General features: G+C 35.8%; 2 protein-coding genes across 2 annotated transcripts; one reads left to right on the top strand and one right to left on the bottom strand.

Annotated features, from left to right (window-relative positions):
- The first annotated feature begins 1,370 nt into the window (after nucleotides 1-1,370).
- Nucleotides 1,371-7,221, top strand: LOC110802436 (E3 ubiquitin-protein ligase AIRP2). The gene is made up of 5 exons (XM_022007876.2): nucleotides 1,371-1,986; nucleotides 3,243-3,393; nucleotides 3,493-3,559; nucleotides 3,659-3,893; nucleotides 6,626-7,221. Exons 1-5 carry the CDS (start codon nucleotides 1,904-1,906, stop codon nucleotides 6,834-6,836), a joined length of 747 nt encoding a protein of 248 aa, XP_021863568.1. The 5' UTR covers nucleotides 1,371-1,903; the 3' UTR covers nucleotides 6,837-7,221.
- Nucleotides 7,222-10,270: 3,049 nt separating this feature from the next.
- On the bottom strand, nucleotides 10,271-14,032 carry LOC110802437 (cytochrome P450 81Q32). The gene is made up of 3 exons (XM_022007877.2): nucleotides 13,290-14,032; nucleotides 12,213-12,670; nucleotides 10,271-11,071 (listed from the first exon to the last, which is right to left on the bottom strand). The coding sequence occupies exons 1-3, from the start codon at nucleotides 13,816-13,818 to the stop codon at nucleotides 10,445-10,447; spliced, it is 1,614 nt and encodes a 537-aa protein (XP_021863569.2). The 5' UTR covers nucleotides 13,819-14,032; the 3' UTR covers nucleotides 10,271-10,444.
- Between the last annotated feature and the right edge of the window lie 8,527 nt (nucleotides 14,033-22,559).

The following is a 22,559-nucleotide window of genomic DNA, read 5'->3' as shown; positions in this document are numbered from 1 at the left end:
GATGATGCAAACCACCCTGCCACCATTGTACCACATCATACTATGTTTGCCTTTTGTCTTTGGCGAATATGGATAAGAAGGAATTTGTGCCTCTTCCAAAATGAAAACAAACACAATGCGCCTTGGATTTCTCAAAAGCATTGGTTAGCCATTGAATTTAGTACATCTCAAGCTGTCAACAAAAGCCCTAGTTGCTCTAATTAAGTCGTAGAGGATATTGGTGATTTTAACTTTATTATTCAAGTTGATGTATCTTTCAGTAAGAAATCCTTGCTGGCTGGCTTTGCTGTTGTTTGTCGAACTGTAACAAGTGAATGGGTGTCTGCTATAGCTGGTATCTTCAGCACCATAGATGCAACCTCTACCGAAAGCCTAGCTATTGGTGAGACACTTAGATGGATAGAAGAGAAACAATGGGATCATGTCAAACTCATTTCAGATAGTAAAAAAGCAATGGAAGTGATTAATTGTGCTATCACGCCAACTGATTGGTGGACTAACATCTACAAAAATTACAGGGAATTTCTCTAAAGAATAGACAAACTTTGCTTGATGAACGTCAAACAAGACAAGGTAAAAGAAGCGGATCACATTGCTAGGAAAGCTCGACATCAATGAAGAAGTGCCAGCAAAGAGCAAATGTTAACCCCCATTAATTTGAACCTTTGTGTTTACCACCACAATGATGTTACCCTGTATGGTTGTAATAATTTTAGAAACTCTGAACTATTGGAACAAGTGCATGAAACGACCAACAACCATGTACAAGTTGGGAACTTGAATTCAAAAGGCGGGAGGTGATAAATCCAAGGAAATTTTACTTCGTCCAAGAAAATGCATATTTTTTCAAAGTTGATTTCTTTGGAAGAAGTGAATTATTCCTTGAATTTATCATTTCCCTCAAAAGACAATTATGTAATAGGTGCTATTAGTTTAATTAATTAATCAAGTAACTCTTGCCCTCAAAAAATAAATAAATAAAGTAACTCTTTATTATAAAAAAAATAATTTATTTTTTATTAATGAATTAATTTTACCATATAAAAAAGCCCCAAACACCACTTGCATAGTTGCTTAGATATTTCTCCAAAACATATTTTATTCGAGAAATTAAATAAAAATTCTAGTAAAAGTCAATAATAGGCGCTCCTGAAAGCAAAAGATAGCTAAAAATCAAGTCACTAGCTAAAAATCTAAAATAGTGTATTTGTATTTTTTTAGTGGGGCTGTGGGGTGAGACGAACCAAAAAGATTGGATAAGGCCATACCACCATTTGTCATTATCCATCATTATCATTCTACTGATTTTTTTCACCTCCTCATCATTATTTTTAATTATTAACATTATCATTTTTAATTTTTTTTTGGTATCATTATCATTTTGCGTTTTTTTTAATATTATCAATTTTATCATTATCATTTTTATATTATCTATAAATAAATAATGGATAACTTTTATGATTTTTTTTTGTTGAGTAAAAACCTCAAGATGACATTTATTACATAAATCCACTTGTCATCTTCACACATAATCCACCTTTTTTCTTTCCCCTCAAAGAAGGAAAAAAATATAAAAAAGTTAAAAAGAAATTCAAAGAAGAACCCAGAAAAGGGCTAAACTTCCCTTCTCTTTTAGAGAGAGAAAACTTCTTCCATAGTCTAGATAGAGAGAGATTGTCTGTAGTTTTCTTAGGGTTTTTCTGGGTTTTTGATTTTGAATTCTGGGTATATGAAATTTTAGGTGAAAAATCATCAATTAGTTGATGGGTTTGCTTCAATTATAATTTAATTTGATGGTGGAATTGTAGGTTTTGATTTCTTTTTCTTTTTGATTATTATTATTCCGGGGATTTAAATTTGAAGGGTGTAAGAGAAGAAACAGAGGAGAGAGAAATTATTGGAAATGTATGTGGCTTCTCCCATGCGAAAGTCGTTCAAGGATTCTTTGAAAGTTCTAGAAGCTGATATTCAACATGCTAATACTCTGTAAGCCATCAACAATCACCTTCCTTTTTTGTTTGTATTTTGTTCTTCTGAAATTCATTATTTATATAATCTGTAAATTAATAGATGCGGATAAAGTTTCCTTATTTGGGGGTTTATTGATGATTAATTCCTCATTTCAAACCCTTGTGACTTTCTCTCTCTAGGGTTCTGATTGTTGGTTGATTTTTCTTGTTGGGTGTAGAGAAAGTTGCAAAAAAAAAAAAACAGTGATGTAGACGGGATTTGATCTCAGGTCTTACACCAAAAGTTGTCATCCACTAGGTTGATGCTAATTTACTGTACTTTAGTTTATTTGTGCAGCTTCTATGTTGTTGAGAATTAAAAAAATCTGACCTTTTTTTTATCAGCAGTTTGTTGTGATTGCATTGTGTTTGATCAAGTTCATTAGTCCTCACTATTAACAAAGAAATCAATTTCAGAAGGGAGAGAGGTGAGGCAGTGTGACACGGCTAGCTGTCGGTTTGTGAATTGTGAAGGATGAGCTGAGATATGATGAAATTTATTGTTTTTGGAATTTTTCATTTAGACCCTACATACCTAACAGTTAGATTGAAGTGGGGTTGTTTAGTACTTTGTCATCTTCACACATAACAGTATAACGTAATCGGTAAGTTTAATTATTGGTCTTACTGCGGTGGAGCCGGTAGAGTTTGATGCTCTTAAGTTAATTGTGCAATTATAAATTTGTAATGCCTGGCCAGTGGCCAATGGCCATTGTGGTTAGTTTTTTGGAGTTAATTTTTCTTATGCTCTGAGTATGCAATTCTGAAGTCGCAATAGAACGATAGAGGATTAGAGGGTGTATAATGTTGAGCAATATGAATAATATCACTGCGTCCGACTATCTGAGTACTTCATTAGTTCGATTTTTTTTGTTGTGAATGAACAACTTTTTTTTTTGGTAATAGTCAGCTTCATTGTGGGTTTAACTGCGATTTTTGGCTTCTGACTTTAAAGTGTAAACCGTTTTGGATTTCAAAATCATAGCTGATAGTGTTGCTAAAGCCATGCCGAGTCTGGAAAACAATTGTTGGAATATCTTTAACATTGAGCCAGTTTGGCTTCATTTTCTGTTGCGGTTTACTGTTTCAAAGATACTGAGAGACTGAGAGGTGCAGAGTTTTTCTTTGATCAAGTTTCAAGTGTTATCTATGTAATCTAAGGTAGAGGATTTTTGCCAGGTTGGCATTATTATCTGCTTCTTATTTAACGTTTTTTTCCACTGTTGCTTGCAGAGCATCTGAATTCCCAAGGGAGTATGATGGGGCATGCGTTCAAATGAGAATGTCATATGCTCCTGCCGCTCATTTCTTGCTTTTCTTGGTCCAGTGGACGGATTGCAACTTGGCAGGAGCGCTAGGTCTGTTGAGAATTCTTATTTATAAGGTAAGCTATTAATCTTGATCGAATTTTCTAAATTGTTATTTCGTTCTTTGCTATGTGCAATGTCATAGCTTGTTGCTTAACCTCTCCCTTTTTCTTCAGGTTTATGTGGATGGCACCACTACCATGTCAACACATGAAAGGAAAGCGAGCATCAGAGAGTTTTATGGTAGGGTCTGCTTTTGAATGATGCAAACTTTTATCCACATATATGGCTGCTTGTCCTGTTTTTTCATAATGATGATGTATGTTTTTCCTGTGCTGGCAGCTGTAATATATCCCTCCTTGTTACAACTTGAAAGTGGCGTTACTGATAGTGAAGATAAAAAACAGAAAGTTGTTTGCATGGAAAGATACCGGAAAAGAGACGAAGATGAATATAGGCAGTATACAGATATGGATATTGAAAGAGAGGAAGAGTGTGGTATATGCATGGAAAATTATAGCAAAATTGTGCTGCCAAATTGCAACCATGTCATGTGCCTGAAGTGCTATCGAGAATGGTAAGTTCAATTTTCTGTCACTCGTTCTCGTGGAGGGGTTTTCAGGAAAATTTGATTTCTTATGAATCTTATTTATTTTATAGAACACAATATTGATTGCAGTCAAAGATTTCATGTTGCAGCATCTTGTTTAGGGAAATGTTAGTGAAAAACAACCTATGGCGGGGGGTTTGAGGCCAATCCCTAACCCTAACCATTTTTCTCACCTGTGTGTGTGTGTGGGGGGGGGGGGGGGGGGGGGTGTGTTAGACGCCTGCTGAAAGAGGGAAACAAAAGTTTAGAGGCCGATCTCAAGACCTCAGTGTGTGTGATGTTTGTGCTTAGACCAGGATACATGTTTCTGTTCTGTTTTGACACATATTCATAATCCATTCTATGTGAGAGCATGAAGATGAATTGAATGCTAATTGCTAAAGAAATACCACATGGCAACGGCGTTATACATTAGGTTGAATTGAAGTGAGAGAGTGCATTGAGGTCTCCCACAGCTACCTGGTCGGCTGTTCCTTAAAAGTTTCTGTTGGAAATAGGTCTGACTTAAGGGTATGGTAGGGCTGTTTGCATATTATGGCGTCCTGGTTGTCACAATGTTTTAACGGATTTGGCCTTCCGCATTGCTGTCTGGGTCGTTTGGTGACAGTAATGCCTTGGAGATTTTGTACAAGCAATTTTTTTTGATGCATGCTTGTTGCATGGAACATAGATTCAGCCTAAGTTTATGCGTGCTACCTTCTTTAAGAGGGAAGATGAGGCTGGCAGGAGCCATACTCGCGTTTTGTTCAAGTTGCTAAAGTTGGAAAATTTGACTTGTTAGAGGTTGCTTATAGTGATAAAATTGATGGAGCTTTAGATTGTTAAAGTTGATCTTCCCAAATATATAGAAATCTTGTTGGGCTTTTAATCTGGGTATGTCTGGTGATTCTGATGCTGAGCTGTTTCAGTTGGGTATTTTATTTATGGGCGATGTAGTTGTAGTTGCTCATGTTCTGCTCCATTATCCTCCTTAGTTAGGTCATGGCTGCGATGATGCTGTGCCAGTGCTACTAATTGAAAGGGAACTGAAGAGGAGCTTGTTAATTAAGTGAGAGTGGAGCGCTATAGTTATTAACTTGAAAAATAGTGACCCATCTGTTGGAAACCCGACTCGTCGATTTTTTTTTTAATCTCATTTTTAGTTTTGACTCTCTAATGAAGGGGTAGCTTTTCTTTGCTTGGGTGGGTTTTCAAATAGATTTGATTGTGGAGATTTTGCGTGGCCTGTCAAGAAAGGACAGATTAGTTAATGCTGATGTCACCTATTTGCATATATGGTGGTGGGAATTCTTTTCTTTCTTTAATTAACCTAGAGCTGATTTTTATATACTATGAGAAAGTGGTTACTTTTAGTAGTGGGGAGTAGGGGGCTCAAAATATTTGTAGAAAAGATGGCTGCTCATCTGTCATTCTTACTTCAATGTTGTCTGTATTGGCATGGACGACGCACGGCAAGTATTTTAACTGGATTAGTGGCCTTTTTATTGGGGTTTGCAATTTCTCTCTCTCTTTGTCATTATTGAAGCTGTTTCTAGAAGTCAAGGTTTGGTTGAAGATTTTGTTTGGTATGTTGGCTCAAATGCGAAAAGGTGGCTGGGAAGTGGTTAGCTTTAGTGACATAAAGTTTAATTTCATTACCTTGTTGGAGCCATCATTTGTCACTTTAATTGCCCATGTGTGTAGCAATAGGCTTTGTTGTTGTTGCTGTTCTGTGTGAAGCTAAAAGTTGACTTCCTAGAAGTAAGACGCTGAAGCTTTATTATCAGAATGCGATGTGCTTGATGGTCCAAGATGTAATCAAGAGAATTGAGGATGAAATGAGATACTTGTTTATTATTCTTACATTCTGCATATAAGGTATGCATTGTTGTGTTTTTGTGCTATAGACGCAACTGACTTGGACATATCAGCCACAGTCCACATAACTGACTTGAGCTGCATGACGGATCTTGGGGCGGGGGATGGGGCAGGGTTTGTTCTGACATACACTTCATCCAAATATCCAATATATATTTTGTAGAGAACTTCGCGTTCGTCGACATCCTTCTAGCAAGGAGCTACGGAGATAAACTCTTGGTGACAGGCCGTTTAATTGCAAAAAGTTCACCCCAAATGTAGAAGTCACAAAATAGAAACATCGTAGCATTTCATTTCAAATGCCTTCAAGTGGCATTCTATGAAGTTAACAAGTCACCCCATTAAGCCCATCACTAACTCCTTCTGTGGTGTATGACACAAACTTCTTGCTTTCCTTGCTCATACAAGAATCCATTTTTATAATATCCTTTGAGATATGGTGATGAAATGGTCGAAATTACAGAATACAAGAAGTTGATCAATATATGCTATATTTTGGAAATCTCTACATTATTGTTGTCAACAAAGTGATTTCTTTATTTTGAGCTTTACAGTTTCTTGATTGCTGGCTAATGGGTTAAGATACTTGTTTAGTGTAGTGTTGATTTATATTTTCCTTGCTTACATGGTCTGTGGTTTTAGAGTTTTGTGAGTGAACATACCATTCTACTACAAAATCACAAGGTCATGTGTTCAAATGAATTTTGCAGCCTTCAAGTTACAAAGGAAAAATGATTTTGTTATTTAATAATCACTGCAGTATACTTAATGGTGGTTTCTCCGAATTTTTCATATGAGTTGTCTTCAGTGCAGAAATTAAGTGTGATGTTTTCATGTTGCAGGCGGTCAAGGTCACAGTCTTGCCCCTTCTGTCGAGATAGTCTGAAGAGGGTGAACTCTGGAGATCTTTGGGTGTTCACTGACAGCAGAGACGTAGTTGACATGGCGACATTGACGAAGGAGAATCTTAGGAGGCTGTTTATGTATATAGAGAAATTGCCCCTGATTGTTCCGGAATCCCTTTTAGACGCGTATGATTCACACCTAAAATGAGGGTAGGGTGACCTCTACTTCTCCAAGCATGGTGTTCTACTTCTACCCTACTGTGTTTCCTCACCATTGCAGCAGTTACTTATGGACGTTGGTCTGTTTAGAATTAGTTAGAAGTGCAAATGTTCCTTTTAAATGACTTTGCTGCTTATTCTGTGGTAACAACTCATGCCTGATTTATTCTTCGTAGGCGTGAGAGGAAGGGGTGGGGTGTTTTTTTCTTTTTTTTTCTTTTTCATGGTTCCGTAAATTTGTATGTAGGAAAACGTGTACATGGTTGTATAGCTCTGTTATCCAGAAAGAAAGGGTAGAAAGAAAGGAACTCCCTTCTTTTGTTTATATTCAACTGGGAACCCAAGGCAATCCTAATTCAGTTGTGGTTGTGGTGCGTTTCGTTTCTTAGTTCTGTTGTCGCGCAGATGATGTAGTGATCTGCAGGTCATCATCTGCAGGATATCATGTAGGTAAGTAGTTGAGGTTGGCTAAATCCATTTTATAGAGCGTCTATTTTGGATGCTAATAATCTTTATTGGTAAAAATTAGTTGTGTATTTGATAGTACTCGTAAAGGTTGTTAGCGTCCTTGGATCAATTCTGTTACTATTTTAAACTTTCTCGTAATAGTCATGTAGGTGTTCAAAAGTATCCTATCCATTAAGTGATATGAGAGGCTAATAAGATGCAATAGGTTTGACCTGTAATCGGTGTATGATAAATTATTGTAAACTGAGTAATTTAACATGTTTTTATTAACATATTATGAATAATTTTTGAAGGATAAACTTTTAGATGGTTATTACATTTAGAAGTGTGAGGAGTGGTCTAGAGAGCGCAATTGCTAGAGCACGGGAGAATGAAGAGTAATGATTTCAGCAAGAGCAGCCTTTCGTATCTGGGTTGGGACTAACAAGAATGGTTGGGACAACAAACATCCATCTCGTTCGTACTTTGGATACTCTAGAATTAGCTTGTGCTTCAAAGAATTCTCGATGTGAAAACACAGAGACAAAGGGCCTAAAATTGAATCGATTTTTATTGAAAAATCTAAAAACACCTATAAAATAGAAATTCAAATTTGTGTACTACCTATGAAAAAAAAAACTAAAATTGTGTCTCATTCTCCTCATACTTTTAATTTATCACTTACAAATAAATTAATTACGTTAAAAAAGTGAATGGAATAGTTGCTGGGCCTATTTCAAAGGCATTTCTCTGATGTGTTTAAACGTGTTGTATAATAGTTTAGAGGTTTGAAGTGCGACGGCTGGTAAGAATTGAAGAGGAGTAAAGAAGGTGAAAAATATAATGAGAGGAGTAAAGAAGAAGATAAAATAAACGGATTTTTCATGAAATACCCCCGAATTTTGGCGTAATTCACCAAATGCCCCTCGACTTTCAGAAATTCACCAAGTGCCCCTCACAAATGACTTAATACCCAAAATACCCTTACTAATGATGCGCCGTTAGTCCTCCGTTAACCTAATTTTCAAATTCACCAAATACCCCTATTTTAATACTTATTTCACCAAATACCCTTATTCAGAAACTTAATTCACCAAATACCAATAACTTAAAATTACTCATTTTGATGCTCAACGGCTAGTTTTTGTGTTTGAAAATTAGCCGTTGCTTATTGTTTGCTTATAAATACTCTTTTTCTGACGGTTTATTGTAGTTTTCCTATTATTTTGTTAATTTCATATCATTTTTGTCATGAGTTTTCTTTCAAAATCATCATCCACACCCAATGAGTCCACATATGTAAGAGTCCCAAATAAATTTTGTTATCATGGGAGAAAATTTGACATCCGAATATCTGATACAACACTCAATCTGAAGCTCCGGTACAACACTAAAACATAAAACACTCCTAAAAACACCTCAAAACGTCGCAACTCTTCAAGAAAATAGCTACTTCTTTTGTACCTTATTCTTTATGTGACCAATTAATTATATTTACCATGCAATCGGAAGGTATTCCTTTTTCAATATGGGAAATATCTTTAACATATGCAAACAGATTAAAAATAAAGCTCTTATTAATTTTATTCTAACGCATATCTTCCAGCTACCTCGGCTTCTATTGCTTCCATGCCACATATTTAACGTTAACTCCCTTTTGTCTCCTGTCTCTACTGCCTCCAAACATCTTTCTTCAATCTCCTAACTTTCTCTCAACCTTACAGTCGAGGCATAAAGGTTTTCCCACTTTTCTTTTGAGCTAGGTCCTATTGACATGGTCAGATTTATGGACAAATGTCTATTTTTGGATTTGAGGGAACAAGAAAAAAAAAATGAAACTAAGGTATGTTCCAAAGCTCATGAACCAGTGAAAAACCATGAATCTTGGCACAAAGATTTGCCTCCAAACTCAAGATTTTCACATCATGAATCCAAGTTGAAATCGAGGTTGTGATAAAAATATATGTGTTATTGAACTTGATTTTTTAGTTTCTTTACCATTCGGACAATAAGAAAATTAAGGTGTTAGCTTTAGATTGAATTACTTCAGCTTCACTTACATAAGATCCCTTTGAAAATGGGGTTTTTTGGCCTTTTGCTCAGCTAAAGTGCATTGTCTTTACTGGATGAGGCCTGAACTTATTGGATCATAATTGAAACTTACTGAGTGTTGTATCGGAGCCTTAGATGGAAATTTCCTCCCATAATATTAGAAATTGTTTGGGACTCTTACATATGTGGATTCATGGGTGTGGATGATGATTTTGAAAGAAAACTCATGACAAAAATGATATGAAATTAACAAAACAATAGAAAAACTACAATAAATAGTCAGAAAAGGGGTTTTTATAAGCAAACAATAAGCAACGGCTAATTTTCAAACATAAAAACTAGTCGCTGAGCATCAAAATGGGTAATTTTAAGTTATGTGTATTTGGTGAATTAAGTTTCAGAATAGGGGTATTATATGAAATAAGTTATAAAATAGGGGTATTTGGTGAATTTAAAAATTAGGCTAACGGAGGACTAACGGCGCGTCATTAGTAAGGGTATTTTGGGTATTAAGTCATTTGTGAGGGGCATTTGGTGAATTTCTGAAAGTCGGGGGGCATTTGGTGAATTACGCCATAATTCGGGGGTATTTCATGAAAAATCCGTAAAATAAATTGGGGGAAGCTTAATTTGTGGGGCTCCACGATTGGCGTTGTTTACTTTGTGGTTAAATTGTAGTAAGAAGAACTTTTTAAATTTCTTAGGTGCTAAAATAAAGGTTGGAGATTTTTAGGTAATAAAATACAAATCGAATGGCAAAATATAAAATTTCTAAAATTTTATGACAAATTAATAACCAACTTTTGCATTAACATCCGGGTAACTGCGTAATTAAGAATTTAATTGGAATATAGTAATAATTATAGATGTTTTTTTAAAGTTCTTACTTATATCTGAATAATATGATTGTCCGGAGAAAAGAAATACTGGAGTATTTAGTATTCTTAGACAACTGTTTACGAAAACTACCTTATGAAATTAGGTGCACATTAAACATTGTATACCCTGGTACATAAATTACATATTGTTATTTCAGGGCCTTGATGGATCGCTCAAAACTGGTGTAACGTTGGTCTTGAGCGATCCAACATTCCAACGTTACATATTGGATAAGACATTTATAATGCTCTTACGTGCTCTACACATAGCTACAAGTGGTTTAGCCTTGGGCATTGTTAGTCCAGGACCTTCAGTTAAATCTACATTGTTTTCATCAACCCTTTCCCAATCAAAACATTGAATCAAAGTTGCCAAAGTTAGTCCTATCAGTCTATTAGCAAGAGTCGCCCCGGGGCAAGACCTCCTCCCTAGCCCGAATGGGATAAAAGTGAATCTATAATCTTCGCTCTTTAACCCTTCAAACCTCTCGGGCCTAAAGCTCAATGGGTCCTCCCATATACTTGGATCTCTATGAATTGCCCACGCGTTGATCAATATAGATTTACCTTTGTCGATGTTGTACCCTGAAATGGTTATATCTTCGGATGCTTGGTGTGCGATTAGTAATGGAGCTGCTGGGAAGAGTCGAAGTGTCTCGTTGATGATGCATTGGAGGTAAGGAAGGTTAGGGAGATCAACTTCTTCTACAAGTTCATCATTATTAATGCCTTTATAATTGTCTATTTCTTCTCTTGCCTTTTGGAGTACATTAGGGTGGTTTAACAATAACGATAAAGCCCATTCCATTGTAACAGCTGATGTATCTGTTCCTGCTATCAATATTACCTGCAATCACCAAATGAATCATAAATGGACAACATTTTCATGAATACTACGTACAAAACAATTTGTAACGTTTACGTTCCCCAAATATTACAACGCCTCTTTATTGCCCGACTCAGAAAATGCCGGGTTTTGGCCCGTTTTGGGCCAGCACCGACCCAACTTAAAATTTTGTTTCGGCGGCTCAAATCTTAAGTTACACATTTATCCCGGCCCAAAAATGACCTCAAATAGTGGTTTGAGCTAAAAAATTGGCCCTCTTTTGGGCCCGGACTGACTCGCCATTTTATTAGGCCTACAATAATCTACATGCCTGGGTGTATTCATTAACGGTTACTTGCATTTTTCAGACAACACATCAAAGTGATCCCATAGTTAGAGAGTCAGGACACGAAAAATACAAGATTCCGGATCCGGTCCATTCCGGTTCCGGTCCAGACCGGGCCGGATTTGGACCGGTGCACAGCCCTAGTTAGAGTTGTGAGACGGTCTAACAAGAAACTAACTCATCAAAATTAAGTTTGTAGAATAAAAAAGGGGTTTTTGTAAAACACTACCTTTAATTTTTTGGTTTTGTGAAACATTATCTTTTAAAAACCTTTTTAAATTTAATTACCTTATCAGTTTGGTTTGTTTGACCAATTCGTGGACAATGGACCATGGTGCACAGTGAGCATGGTGCACCAAAAGAACACATGTGCATAAACAAAAGAACATGACACTACGACAAAAGAACATGCGATATAATGTTTTACTTTTTTGTTATAAAAAATAACATATTATTTCACTATTTATTAAAAATAATAAAAAAATATATCCATGTTCTTTTCACGTAATGAGATGTTCTTTTAATTACATACTAGTGTTCTTAAGGTGCACCATGCTCACTGTGCACCATGGTCCACCTTCTAAATTGCGTTGTTCATGTGCCATAATAAAAAAAACTGTAGTTGTGGGTTTCAAAGGCGGAAAACATTAACAACAAACGTCAAATGATAGTGTTAGTCGCATAAACCAATCTTATGAGACGGTAAAATTTAAACCAATCTTATGATAGTAAAATATAATTTTCTTTTTTAAAGATAGCAATTCACAAAATCACAAAAGTTATAGCGTTCCCCCCAAATAATATAAAAAAACATACCATAATGATCCCCTTGATTAATTGATCAGAGTAATTAGCAGGCTCAAACTCTTGCAAATCCAGCAACTTATAAATCATGGCTGTTGTCTTCTTCTCTCCATTTTGGGTCCTCTTCTTCCTACACTCTTCTATTAGACCATCTAGAAAATCATCCATCTTTTTCCTTGCTGCCACCATCCTTCCTTCGACGTTTCGAAAATTAATCCACCTAAATACCGGCAAACAATCAACCATATTCGACACTCCGGTAAGCTTGAAAACTTCCCTCATTAACCCAAGAAACTTGTCAGCTTCTTGGCGAGCATCATCATCATCATTTTCATCACTAAAGGATATGTATTTTTCCCCAGTTAATATCCTAGTTAAAATGTTAAAGGACAACCCTGAAAATTTCGACTCCATTTCAACTTTACCATATTTTTCTGATTGGCTACTTCCTCCGTTTCTTAGTAAGGTTCCTGTTTGGGAAAACACACGGGTATTAAGAAAAAGTAAGTATGAGTAAGAAAAATGATGTTTGGATATTTACCAATTTTTTAGTTTCAGATTTTTGTTTTTACCACCTTATAAAGTATATATTCACCACCTCAACTTTATGAAACGTTTTATACTTACTCCCTCCGTTCTTAAATCTTAAATATTAGTCCTCTTTTGACATTTTTTCATCCGTTTTAACTTCATATTTAAATGTAAATATCTTCAAATACGGATGTTAAAAAAAATATAAAATTTCGATATTGTTAAATAACACTCTGAGAAAAACAAAACAAGATCACACATGAATACATTTTGAAATATGTATTGAAAGAAAATTAAAAGATTCTCTTCAATCGTGAATAGTGTCAAAATTTCAAAAGTGACTAATATTCGAGAACAAACGTATTGTTGGTTTTTAACATTTTATAAAATAAGGTACGGAGTAGTAAATATGAATTAAATTTTATAAAGCGGTAATTATAAAAATCTGAAACTTAAAGGTGGTATGTATGAAAAAATTCTAAGCAAAAACAATATAAAAAGTATAATTGTTGTGTACTTGTATTCAATCGTAATAAGAAATGGAGGGAGTTAAATTACCTCCAAACAACGCTTTGACCAAGGATCTAACTTCTTGTGCTCTTATACCCGCGAATGACTTCAACCGGTTACTCGAGAACAGCTCCAGGGTGGTTAACCTACGTAGGTTCTGCCACAATGGACCGTACGAGGCGGCTCCAAGGGTGGTCCAGTTGTAATGTAGGTGTTTTCCGGCGAGAACTTGAGGCCTATTGGCTAAGACAATGTCGTTTTTCGTGAAACATTCTTCGACAGCAATGGGTGAAGATATGACAACGAAGGGAAGAAACCCGAGTTTTAGAGAGAAAATAGAACCATACTGCAAGGAAAGACGTTGTAAGGTGCGATGAATGATCGGGCTTTTGAGTAGATGAAGATGACCTATTATGGGACGAGATGGAGGACTTGGTGGCAGAATTTTGTGCCTTTTTTTAGTTTGTTGTTGGAAGGAGAATATCAGAATTAGTTGTATAATGGCAAAGAGAGACAAAACATAGAACCATGTTTCATCCATTTTCTTGCTCCTTAAACTATACCACCGTGTTGGCATGTTTTAGTAGTTTTATTCTGTATTTTATAGGTGATCTCCCTTTAGTTTGTGTGTGTGTGTGTTTTTTTATGTGGGTTTAGAGAGAGCCATAAAGAAAAATGCGACAAATTGATGTAGATGAGATTCGATCTAGTATTGAATGCTATTCTTTTAATACTTTACCAACTATTTAAGCTAGTCCACATCCGCATATTTTTCGTTGATATAATTTTATTGCTAAGTTTTTTTTTAAAATTTTTTTTTTTTTATACCGTATGTTTTTGCAATTCGTGGACTATGGACCGTGGTGCACATAGAGCTACGTGCACCAAAAGAACATGTGTGCATAAGTAAAAGAACACGACACTACGGCAAAAGAACATGCGATATAATATTTCATTTTTTTATTATAAAAATAATTTATTATTTTACTATTTATTAAAACCTAAATAAAAAAAATACTCATATTCTTTTCTCGTAACCAGATGTTCTTTCAATTATATACTGTGTTCTTTTGGTGCACGTAGCTCTATGTGCACCATAGTCCACCTTCTAAATTGCGATGTTTTTGTGTTGCTTGATTTGAATATGTTACTCTTATTTTTTTATTTTTATGTTGTTTTTTAATTGTTAAATTAAAATTATTACTAATACCAAAAGAGGGAATTAGGACTAATACCTTATTAGGATAAATTGTTTTTTACCATCTAAAAAAATCGGAAATTTATTTTTTACCACCTAAAAAACTAAAACTTGTATTTTACCACCTAAAAATAAATAAATTAAACCTTGGTTTTGTACCACCTGGAAAATGGAAAAATGTATGAAAATGTTATATAGGGGGCCACAATAACGGTGATACTTCTTATATGTTCTATTCTTCTACGATTTCATGTATTTAACTCTATTATCTTCCCCAACTTTTTATGTTCCATGAATTAATATACATTTTTCACCATCATTAATTCATAAAAGTGACAAAATTTAATGAAAGTAAAGAGAGAAGGGTGAAAGAGTTAAAGAAAATCACATAGGGAGTGTAAAACATTGAAGGAAAATTGAATTAGATAGCCATACATAAATGTTTCATCTATTTTTTCATTTTCAGGTGGTAAAAAAATATTAATTTATATTTAGATGGTAAAATACAAATTTTAATTTTTTAGATGATAAAAAACAATATTTCAATTTTTATAGGTGGTAAAAAACAATTTGTCCTTATTATTTTTATGTTGTTATTGAGGTACAGCAGTAGAGTTATTTGAAGTCTATCTTTAATTAAAGTTAAAACTTCATGCTAATGCTTCATCGCTTTTTCATGCAAAGGTATAGATCTATATTTTTTGTTTGGAATGCTTCGAAAGTCTGTAATCCAAAATACGAGTTGTCATCCAAAATCATAATTAAATAGCCTTATTGCATAAACAATGAATACGGTAAAACTTAAAAAAAAAGGAAGTTATTGTAAATGTACCTATAATTTATATGGTATAATAGAGAGGGTTTGCACTAAACACATCGAAATAGACTGCCACTTTACACTCGTTACAAATGCATTGTCTAAAACGACGATTTCCTTGAGTTGTAGCAAAGAAATAAACTTTATAGAACTTCCCCATGAATCGGTTACTGCAAATGTACGTATAATCTGTATTACTAGTCTAATATGCACGTCATGCGTGCGAGATTATACACAAACTAAAATTATAGATTGAATATTGTCACAAACCAGACCAAATTGCATACCTCATGGCGATTTTCCTTAAAATAAGAAATGAACACAATTTACTCAAATTCAGTACTAAAAAATAAAAATAATTAAAACAGTTCAAATTTTGCATCATATTACTTAATTTCTTCTTTCTAAGATGTTTTTTTATCGGATTGTTGATTTTTTTCCTTGACGCGTCTCCAATTTTGATCGAACTCGAAAAAAATCAAAAAAATCAAAATTTCAGAAATAATCAATTAACCCATAAATTCAGATAATAATCCCAAAAAATTCATAAAAATCAAATCAACAACTAAATAAACCTCATAATACAGAATACCAAACTGCTTGATCAAATTAAACCCGAAAAATATATTCACCCCCAATGGATCAAATTACAGAAAATAAAGCTTACGATATTAAGCACAAAATTCGAAGAACTCAGGCTTATAAACCTTCAATTCCAGAATGATTAAAAAAAATATAGTCAACTCCAATGTAATACAGTAATCTATTCCTACAAAACTCTCACTCCAACAATCTTCTGTCTTCTTCCTTTCCACCCTTTTCTCCCCTCTTTTTCTATCCTCTTCTTCCCACTTTCGACTTCTCCCTTATTTACCTCAACAAATCTCTATGAACTCTGGACAAAACCCTAATTATGCCCCTAAATCCTCTCACCAATTCATCATTTTTTTCTAAAACATCATAAGTTCTTCCTCTTCTTGTAGGAACATATAGATGCATAAAGCGGAATTTCAGGAAACAATTTCCTAACATCTATCACAGGATCTCATGCATAACAATAGTATAGATCAGATTAAGTCGAAAGAATAATCACCTTTGAAGCGTGTTCTCCCGTTCGTATGCAAGCTTCGAAGATCTTAGAGCCCCACTTGTTGCTCCTCTACTCAGTCCACAAGCACGAATTGAATCCCACGTATGCTAGTACGGAAGAGAACGATCACAATCTGTCTCTTGCTTTGTTTGGGATGTACGGCGTTTAGAGAATTAGAATTAGGGTTTTTGTGTTTTCCTTTTGTCAGATATTGAATGAACGTGATTTCTAAATCCCTGACATTATAACTATTATAATGTGAGAGTTTTAGGTTAACACAAAACCAAAGCCCAACATTCTTTCCCTTAATAGACCGGTTGCCATCGGGCCTTTTGGGCCCATTCCAATTAATGCTTATATGTGTGACCTTATAGGATTAATATATTTTAGTTGTAGGTCCAATCAATATTGTCCTGCTAATCACATTTATTCTCTAGCAAGCAAATATGATTACTAAAATAATTAACTTATTATCTTCATAATTAATTCCTATTTATATTTAGTAATTGCCGGAAATGTCTAAGGACATAATTCCTTCAATCTCCCACTTGTCCGAAGACAAGAACGCAATGCTAAATTCCTTAAGTCTCTTAATGCCAAAATTTGATAACACACTGTTATTCTCAAATTCTAGTTTCTTGATCGCCGAGTTCGAACTGTTCAAATAAAGATTAACTTTTAATCCCATTCCGCATGGCCATGCAATTTTCAGTTCTCGCTCATCAAGAGGCCCAGACACCATTCCTATCAAATAGGAGGACTTATTCACTCTTGTATGACCATAACTCCCACTCAATTCTTAGCCCACCTGATCACTGCCTTTATAACCTCCTTTTACGGCGCGGCGTTTAACAGCGTCAAAGTTAAACTAATTGTCTCGTGCTTATTAAGACATACTCATGTCTAAGGAATCCACTAAATATAGAAGTTTGATTCTACTTTTAGAATCTAGTTAGGTCAAGTCACAATGCATCAAGTATACATCCATATAATCAATTAGACATCCCTATGTCTCCATAGCCCATGGAACTGCACTATCAATTAATTACATGCTAGTCTTCACATAAATCACTTATGTCCAATTTAGTGATTTAGACTAGGGACTTAATAAGTTGTGATTTCAGTTCACTTTATAGGGTTCCATTATCAAAACGTTTTCGATAATCCTATTTGAAAACACAAGTTATTTGGACATTTTATTTAATACTAAACCAAACAATTAAATAAGAATGAACTTTTATTGATAAACATTCAAAGCATAATAAATGTCTTTACAATTGTAAACATAAAGTAAACAAACTAAAGCCATTCTCCCATATGCCTAAGCCCCATAGACCTAGTATGACTCTCATGCTTAGGTTGAGCAAGCGGTTTAGTCAGAGGATCAGCCACGTTATCCTCAATATGAACCTTGCTTACTTTCACATCCCCTCTTTCAACGATCTCTCGAATAAGATGGAATCTCCTGAGCACATGTTTGGATTTTTGGTGCGATCTGGGTTCCTTGGACTGGGAAATGGCACCATTGTTGTCACAATACAACTCAATGCCATTTTCAATGCTAGGAACTACACCAAGTTCACTAATGAACTTTTTGATCCAAACAGCTTCTTTTGCTGCATCACTTGCTGCAATATACTCAGCCTCTGTTGTAGAATCTGCGATGGTACTCTGCTTAGAACTCTTCCAGCTCACAGCCCCTCCATTGAGACAAAATATGAAACCAGATTGTGATCGGAAATCATCTTTGTCACTTTGGAAGCTTGCATCGGTGTATCCAATGGCAACCAACTCATTATCTCCACCATAGACCAAGAAATCATCCTTAGTCCTTCTTAAGTACTTAAGGATATTCTTTGCTGCCATCCAGTGCGCCTCTCCTGGGTTTGACTGGTATCTGCTGCACATACTCAAAGCATATGCAACATCCGGTCGAGTGCATACCATGGCATACATAATGGACCCTACTGCAGAGGCATAAGGAACATTACTCATGCGCTTGACCTCATCAGGTGTCGAAGGACACTGAGTCTTGCCAAGTGAAATGCCATGTTGCATGGGAATGAAACCTCTTTTGGAGTTTTCCAGCTTGAACCTTGCAAGAACCTTATCAATATAAGTCTCTTGGCTAAGTCCAATCAGCCTTTTGGATCTATCTTTATGGATCCTTATTCCCAAGATGTATTCAGCTTCTCCTAGGTCTTTCATGGAAAAACAACTTTGAAGCCATTCCTTGACTGACTCAAGCATGGTCTTGTCGTTTCCTATGAGAAGTATGTCATCCACATACAAGACTAGGAAAGCAATACTACTCCCACTCAACTTCTTGTATATACAAGATTCCTCTTCATTTCTGAGGAAGCCAAAAGATTTGACTGCCTCATCAAATCTGAGGTTCCAACTCCGGGATGCTTGCTTAAGCCCATAAATGGACTTCTTAAGCTTGCAAACTTTTCTTGGACTGTTTGGATCTTCAAAACCTTGTGGTTGTGTCATGTACACATCCTCTTTCAAGAACCCATTCAAGAAAGCGGTTTTGACGTCCATCTGCCAGATCTCATAGTCATGAAAGGCAGCAATCGCAAGAATTATCCTAATGGATTTCAGCATGGCTACTGGTGAGAAGGTTTCATCATAGTCAATACCATGAATTTGTCTAAAACCTTTTGCAACTAGTCTTGCCTTAAAGACATCAATGTTTCCATCTTTGTCCTTTTTCAGTTTGAAAATCCATTTGCAACCTATGGGTTTAACCCCATCAGGCAAAGCAACCAAGTCCCATACTTGATTTTCAAACATCGAATCCATTTCGGATCTCATGGCTTCAAGCCATTTCTCGGAGTCTTGACTCGTCAAAGCATTTGTGTAGCTAGTAGGTTCCTCATGTTCTAAAATCTCTATTTCAGAACTTTCAGTCAAAAGGAAATCAATATATCTCTTTGACGGAATGACAGTCCTACTAGACCTACGTTGGGGAACAACAGGAGAAGTTTCCACCTCATTAGGTTGAGGGACTTCGCATGGATTATCTCCAAGTGGGACGGTAGAAGGCGCATGAATGGAATGCACCGCCTCCTGAGCATTTTCATGCTGGGTCGTCTCTGACGAGGTGTGAACCTCATCCATTTGTTGCTCATCTCGAATTTCTTCGAGATATACATTACTCCCACTTGTTTTTCTGGAAATAAACTCCTTTTCCAGAAAGACACCATCGCGAGCAACAAACACTTTGTTTTCGCTTTGGTTGTAGAAGTAGTATCCCTTAGTCTGTTTTGGGTAACCCACAAAAAGACACTTATCGGACTTGGGTGAAAGCTTATCAGAAAGTAAACGTTTTACATAAACCTCACAACCCCATGTCCTTAGAAAAGACAATTTTGGAACTTTTCTAGTCCACATCTCATATGGCGTCTTTTCTACTGCTTTGGACGGAGCTCTGTTGAGTGTGAATGCCGCTGTTTCAAGCGCAAATCCCCAAAATGAGGCAGGAAGGTTAGCAAGACTCATCATGGACCGAACCATATCTAATAGAGTTCGGTTCCTTCTTTCGGAAACCCCATTCAATTGTGGTGTCCCTGGTGGAGTCAATTGCGAAAGTATTCCACAATCTTTCAAATGATCACCAAACTCTTGAGATAAATATTCACCACCACGATCGGATCGCAATGCTTTAATTTTCTTTCCAAGTTGGTTTTGTACTTCATTTTGGAATTCCTTGAACTTTTCAAAGGATTCCGACTTATGTCGCATGAGGTAAACATATCCAAATCTGCTCACATCATCAGTAAAAGTAATGAAATACCCGTACCCTCCCCTAGCCAAAGTACTCATAGGTCCACACACATCAGTATGTATGAGGGCTAAAAGATCATTGGCCCTTTCACTTGAGCCTGTGAAAGGAGATTTTGTCATTTTCCCCATTAAGCAAAACTCACATACTTCAAATGATTCAAAATCAAATGATTTGAGAATTCCATCCTTATGAAGTTTCTCTATGCGCTTTGAGCTTATGTGGCCTAATCGACAATGCCATAGGTAAGTAGGGTTCAAATCATTTGGTTTGTGTTTCTTGTTTTCTATGTGATAGATATGGTTTTGTAAGTCTAGTACATACAAACCATTTGATAATTTAGCAGAGACATAGAACATACCATTCAAATATGCTGAACAACAATTATTCATAATTTGAAATGAAAAACCTTCCGAATCCAAAATCGGAATAGAAATTATGTTCTTGGTAATAACTGGAACGTAATAACAATTATAAAGTTCTAATATTAAACCAGAAGGCAAGCGTAAACTATAATCTCCTACAGCTAAAGCAGCAACTCTTGCTCCATTGCCTACTCGGAGATCCACTTCGCCTTTGCTCAAGCTCCTACTTCTTTTTAGTCCCTGCACATTACCAATAATGTGAGATCCACAAGCGGTATCAAATACCCAAGAAGCAGTTGTAGCTAAATTAACTTCTATGACATAGATACCTGAAGTTAAAGCACCAGTCTTCTTATCCTCCAGATATTTGGGGCAGTTCCTCTTCCAATGACCAATCTTGTGGCAGTGGTAGCACTCATGTTGAGCAGCTACCTTAGCCTTGGGAGTGGCCTTTGGCTTGGTTGAAGAGTTCTCATTGGCAACTACCTTGCCCTTGTTCTTCTTCATGGGAGCCCCTTTCTTCTTGAACTGCTTACCTTTACTAACCATTAGAACATCCTTATGTTTAGGTTTACTTGGTAAGTTTCTCTCAGCCTGAATTAGTGAACCATGCAACTCTTGCAGGGTAGCCTCCCCTCCTTGCATGTAGAAGTTCAACTTAAAGTTATGAAAATCTTCAGGCAAGGATCTGATGACTATGTCAGTTGCCAGGTCCTTAGGATAAGGGAAACCCAATTTCTCCATGGTCTGAAAATGTCCAATCAAATCGAACACATGCGGACCAACGGGCTTCCCCTCTTCCAACTTGGAATCCAGAAGTTTGTAGTTTGCTTCAAATCTCTCCAATCTAGCATTTTTCTGAAACAAAGTTTTCAGTTGCTGGATTATGCTGTAGGCATCCAGACCATCAAAACGTTTTTGATACTCTGGTTCCATGCAAGCAAGCATCAAGCATGTTACTTGCAAGGAGTTATCCTCTAGAGTTTGTCTAGCTCGCTTTTGAGCTGCAGTAGCATTTTCTGGCAAGGGTTCAGGTAGAGGATTGTCAAGAACACTTTCTTTTCCTTCCGCTCTGAGAACAATTCTCACAGCCATTTGCCATTGTAGGAAGTTGGTAGCATTCAGTTTGTCTTTTTCAATTAGAGGGCGCAAGTTAAAAGTAGAGTTGTTTGCACCAGACATGATAACTACAATAAAAAGTAAAGCAAGATTCAATATAATGTTTATCAAAAGTAGCAATTAAACAAATTCAATTCACTACTACCTTTTATTCAAAATTAGAAGTCCCCGTTGAATAAAGAATTAACCAAGATCCCCTCCCACTACAATCAAACGGACTTTGGCCCTGCTACTTTAATTTATAGTATTCGAGGTAAGTAAACATTTTACTAATTATAACTGATTATAACTCTTGGTAGACAGGTTAACAACTCTTTGTATTTTCCTATCTCTTAGCTTCAAAACCCAAAACTTTGTCTTTTGATAGTTTTGTTGAGTTAAACCAAACATTAACATGTAAGTTTCAAAAACCTACCCTACTATCCCCGGAATTATAAGCAACACCCTGCTTTGGCAGAACCTATTACTCATGATCTAAGGCTTTATAGGTGTTGTATGGAAAAGCACTTAAACTCAATATTATTTTGGGACCTAAGTTTACTATGTTGGTTAATTAAAAGTGAACACATTGCTTTAAATAACCACATACATAAACTCAATAAGCATTTTAAGGCAATATAAAATGCATAAAAATAAATGTGATCCTAGTATGGCCCCTATAAAATAAGCTCAAATCTTCTTGGGTTCCTGTTCATCTTTCTTGGATCTCCATCCTTGAATTTTTGATTGAACCTTCTTACTTCATCGAACTCATAATACGAACTTTATAATCTAATTTAAACTTTTAAATTAAATTACAACAATACAGAACGATGCGCAGATCGTATTTCAAAATTTACAAGAATACAAAACGATACGCAGATCGTATTTTCTATCCTATTTTGGGCCATACTAGTCACTCGCCTGTAACAAAATATCATATATATTCCATACACGCAT

This window comes from Spinacia oleracea, chromosome 6 (assembly GCF_020520425.1).
Source record: "Spinacia oleracea cultivar Varoflay chromosome 6, BTI_SOV_V1, whole genome shotgun sequence".
Lineage (NCBI taxonomy): Eukaryota > Viridiplantae > Streptophyta > Magnoliopsida > Caryophyllales > Amaranthaceae > Spinacia > Spinacia oleracea.
This window is presented reverse-complemented; position numbering and strand designations above follow the sequence as displayed.

Bases quoted from the DNA above. Each gene is read 5' to 3' on its own strand.
- LOC110802436 (XM_022007876.2), top strand. From the start codon at position 1,904: ATGTATGTGGCTTCTCCCATGCGAAAGTCGTTCAAGGATTCTTTGAAA. The intron at 1,987-3,242 runs GTAAGCCATCAA...TGTTGCTTGCAG, and splicing joins ATTCAACATGCTAATACTCT to AGCATCTGAATTCCCAAGGG. The intron at 3,560-3,658 runs GTAGGGTCTGCT...CTGTGCTGGCAG, and splicing joins GAGCATCAGAGAGTTTTATG to CTGTAATATATCCCTCCTTG.
- LOC110802437 (XM_022007877.2), bottom strand. From the start codon at position 13,818: ATGCCAACACGGTGGTATAGTTTAAGGAGCAAGAAAATGGATGAAACA. The intron at 12,671-13,289 runs GTAATTTAACTC...TTTCCCAAACAG, and splicing joins GGTCAAAGCGTTGTTTGGAG to GAACCTTACTAAGAAACGGA. The intron at 11,072-12,212 runs GTATGTTTTTTT...TGGTGATTGCAG, and splicing joins TAATCAAGGGGATCATTATG to GTAATATTGATAGCAGGAAC.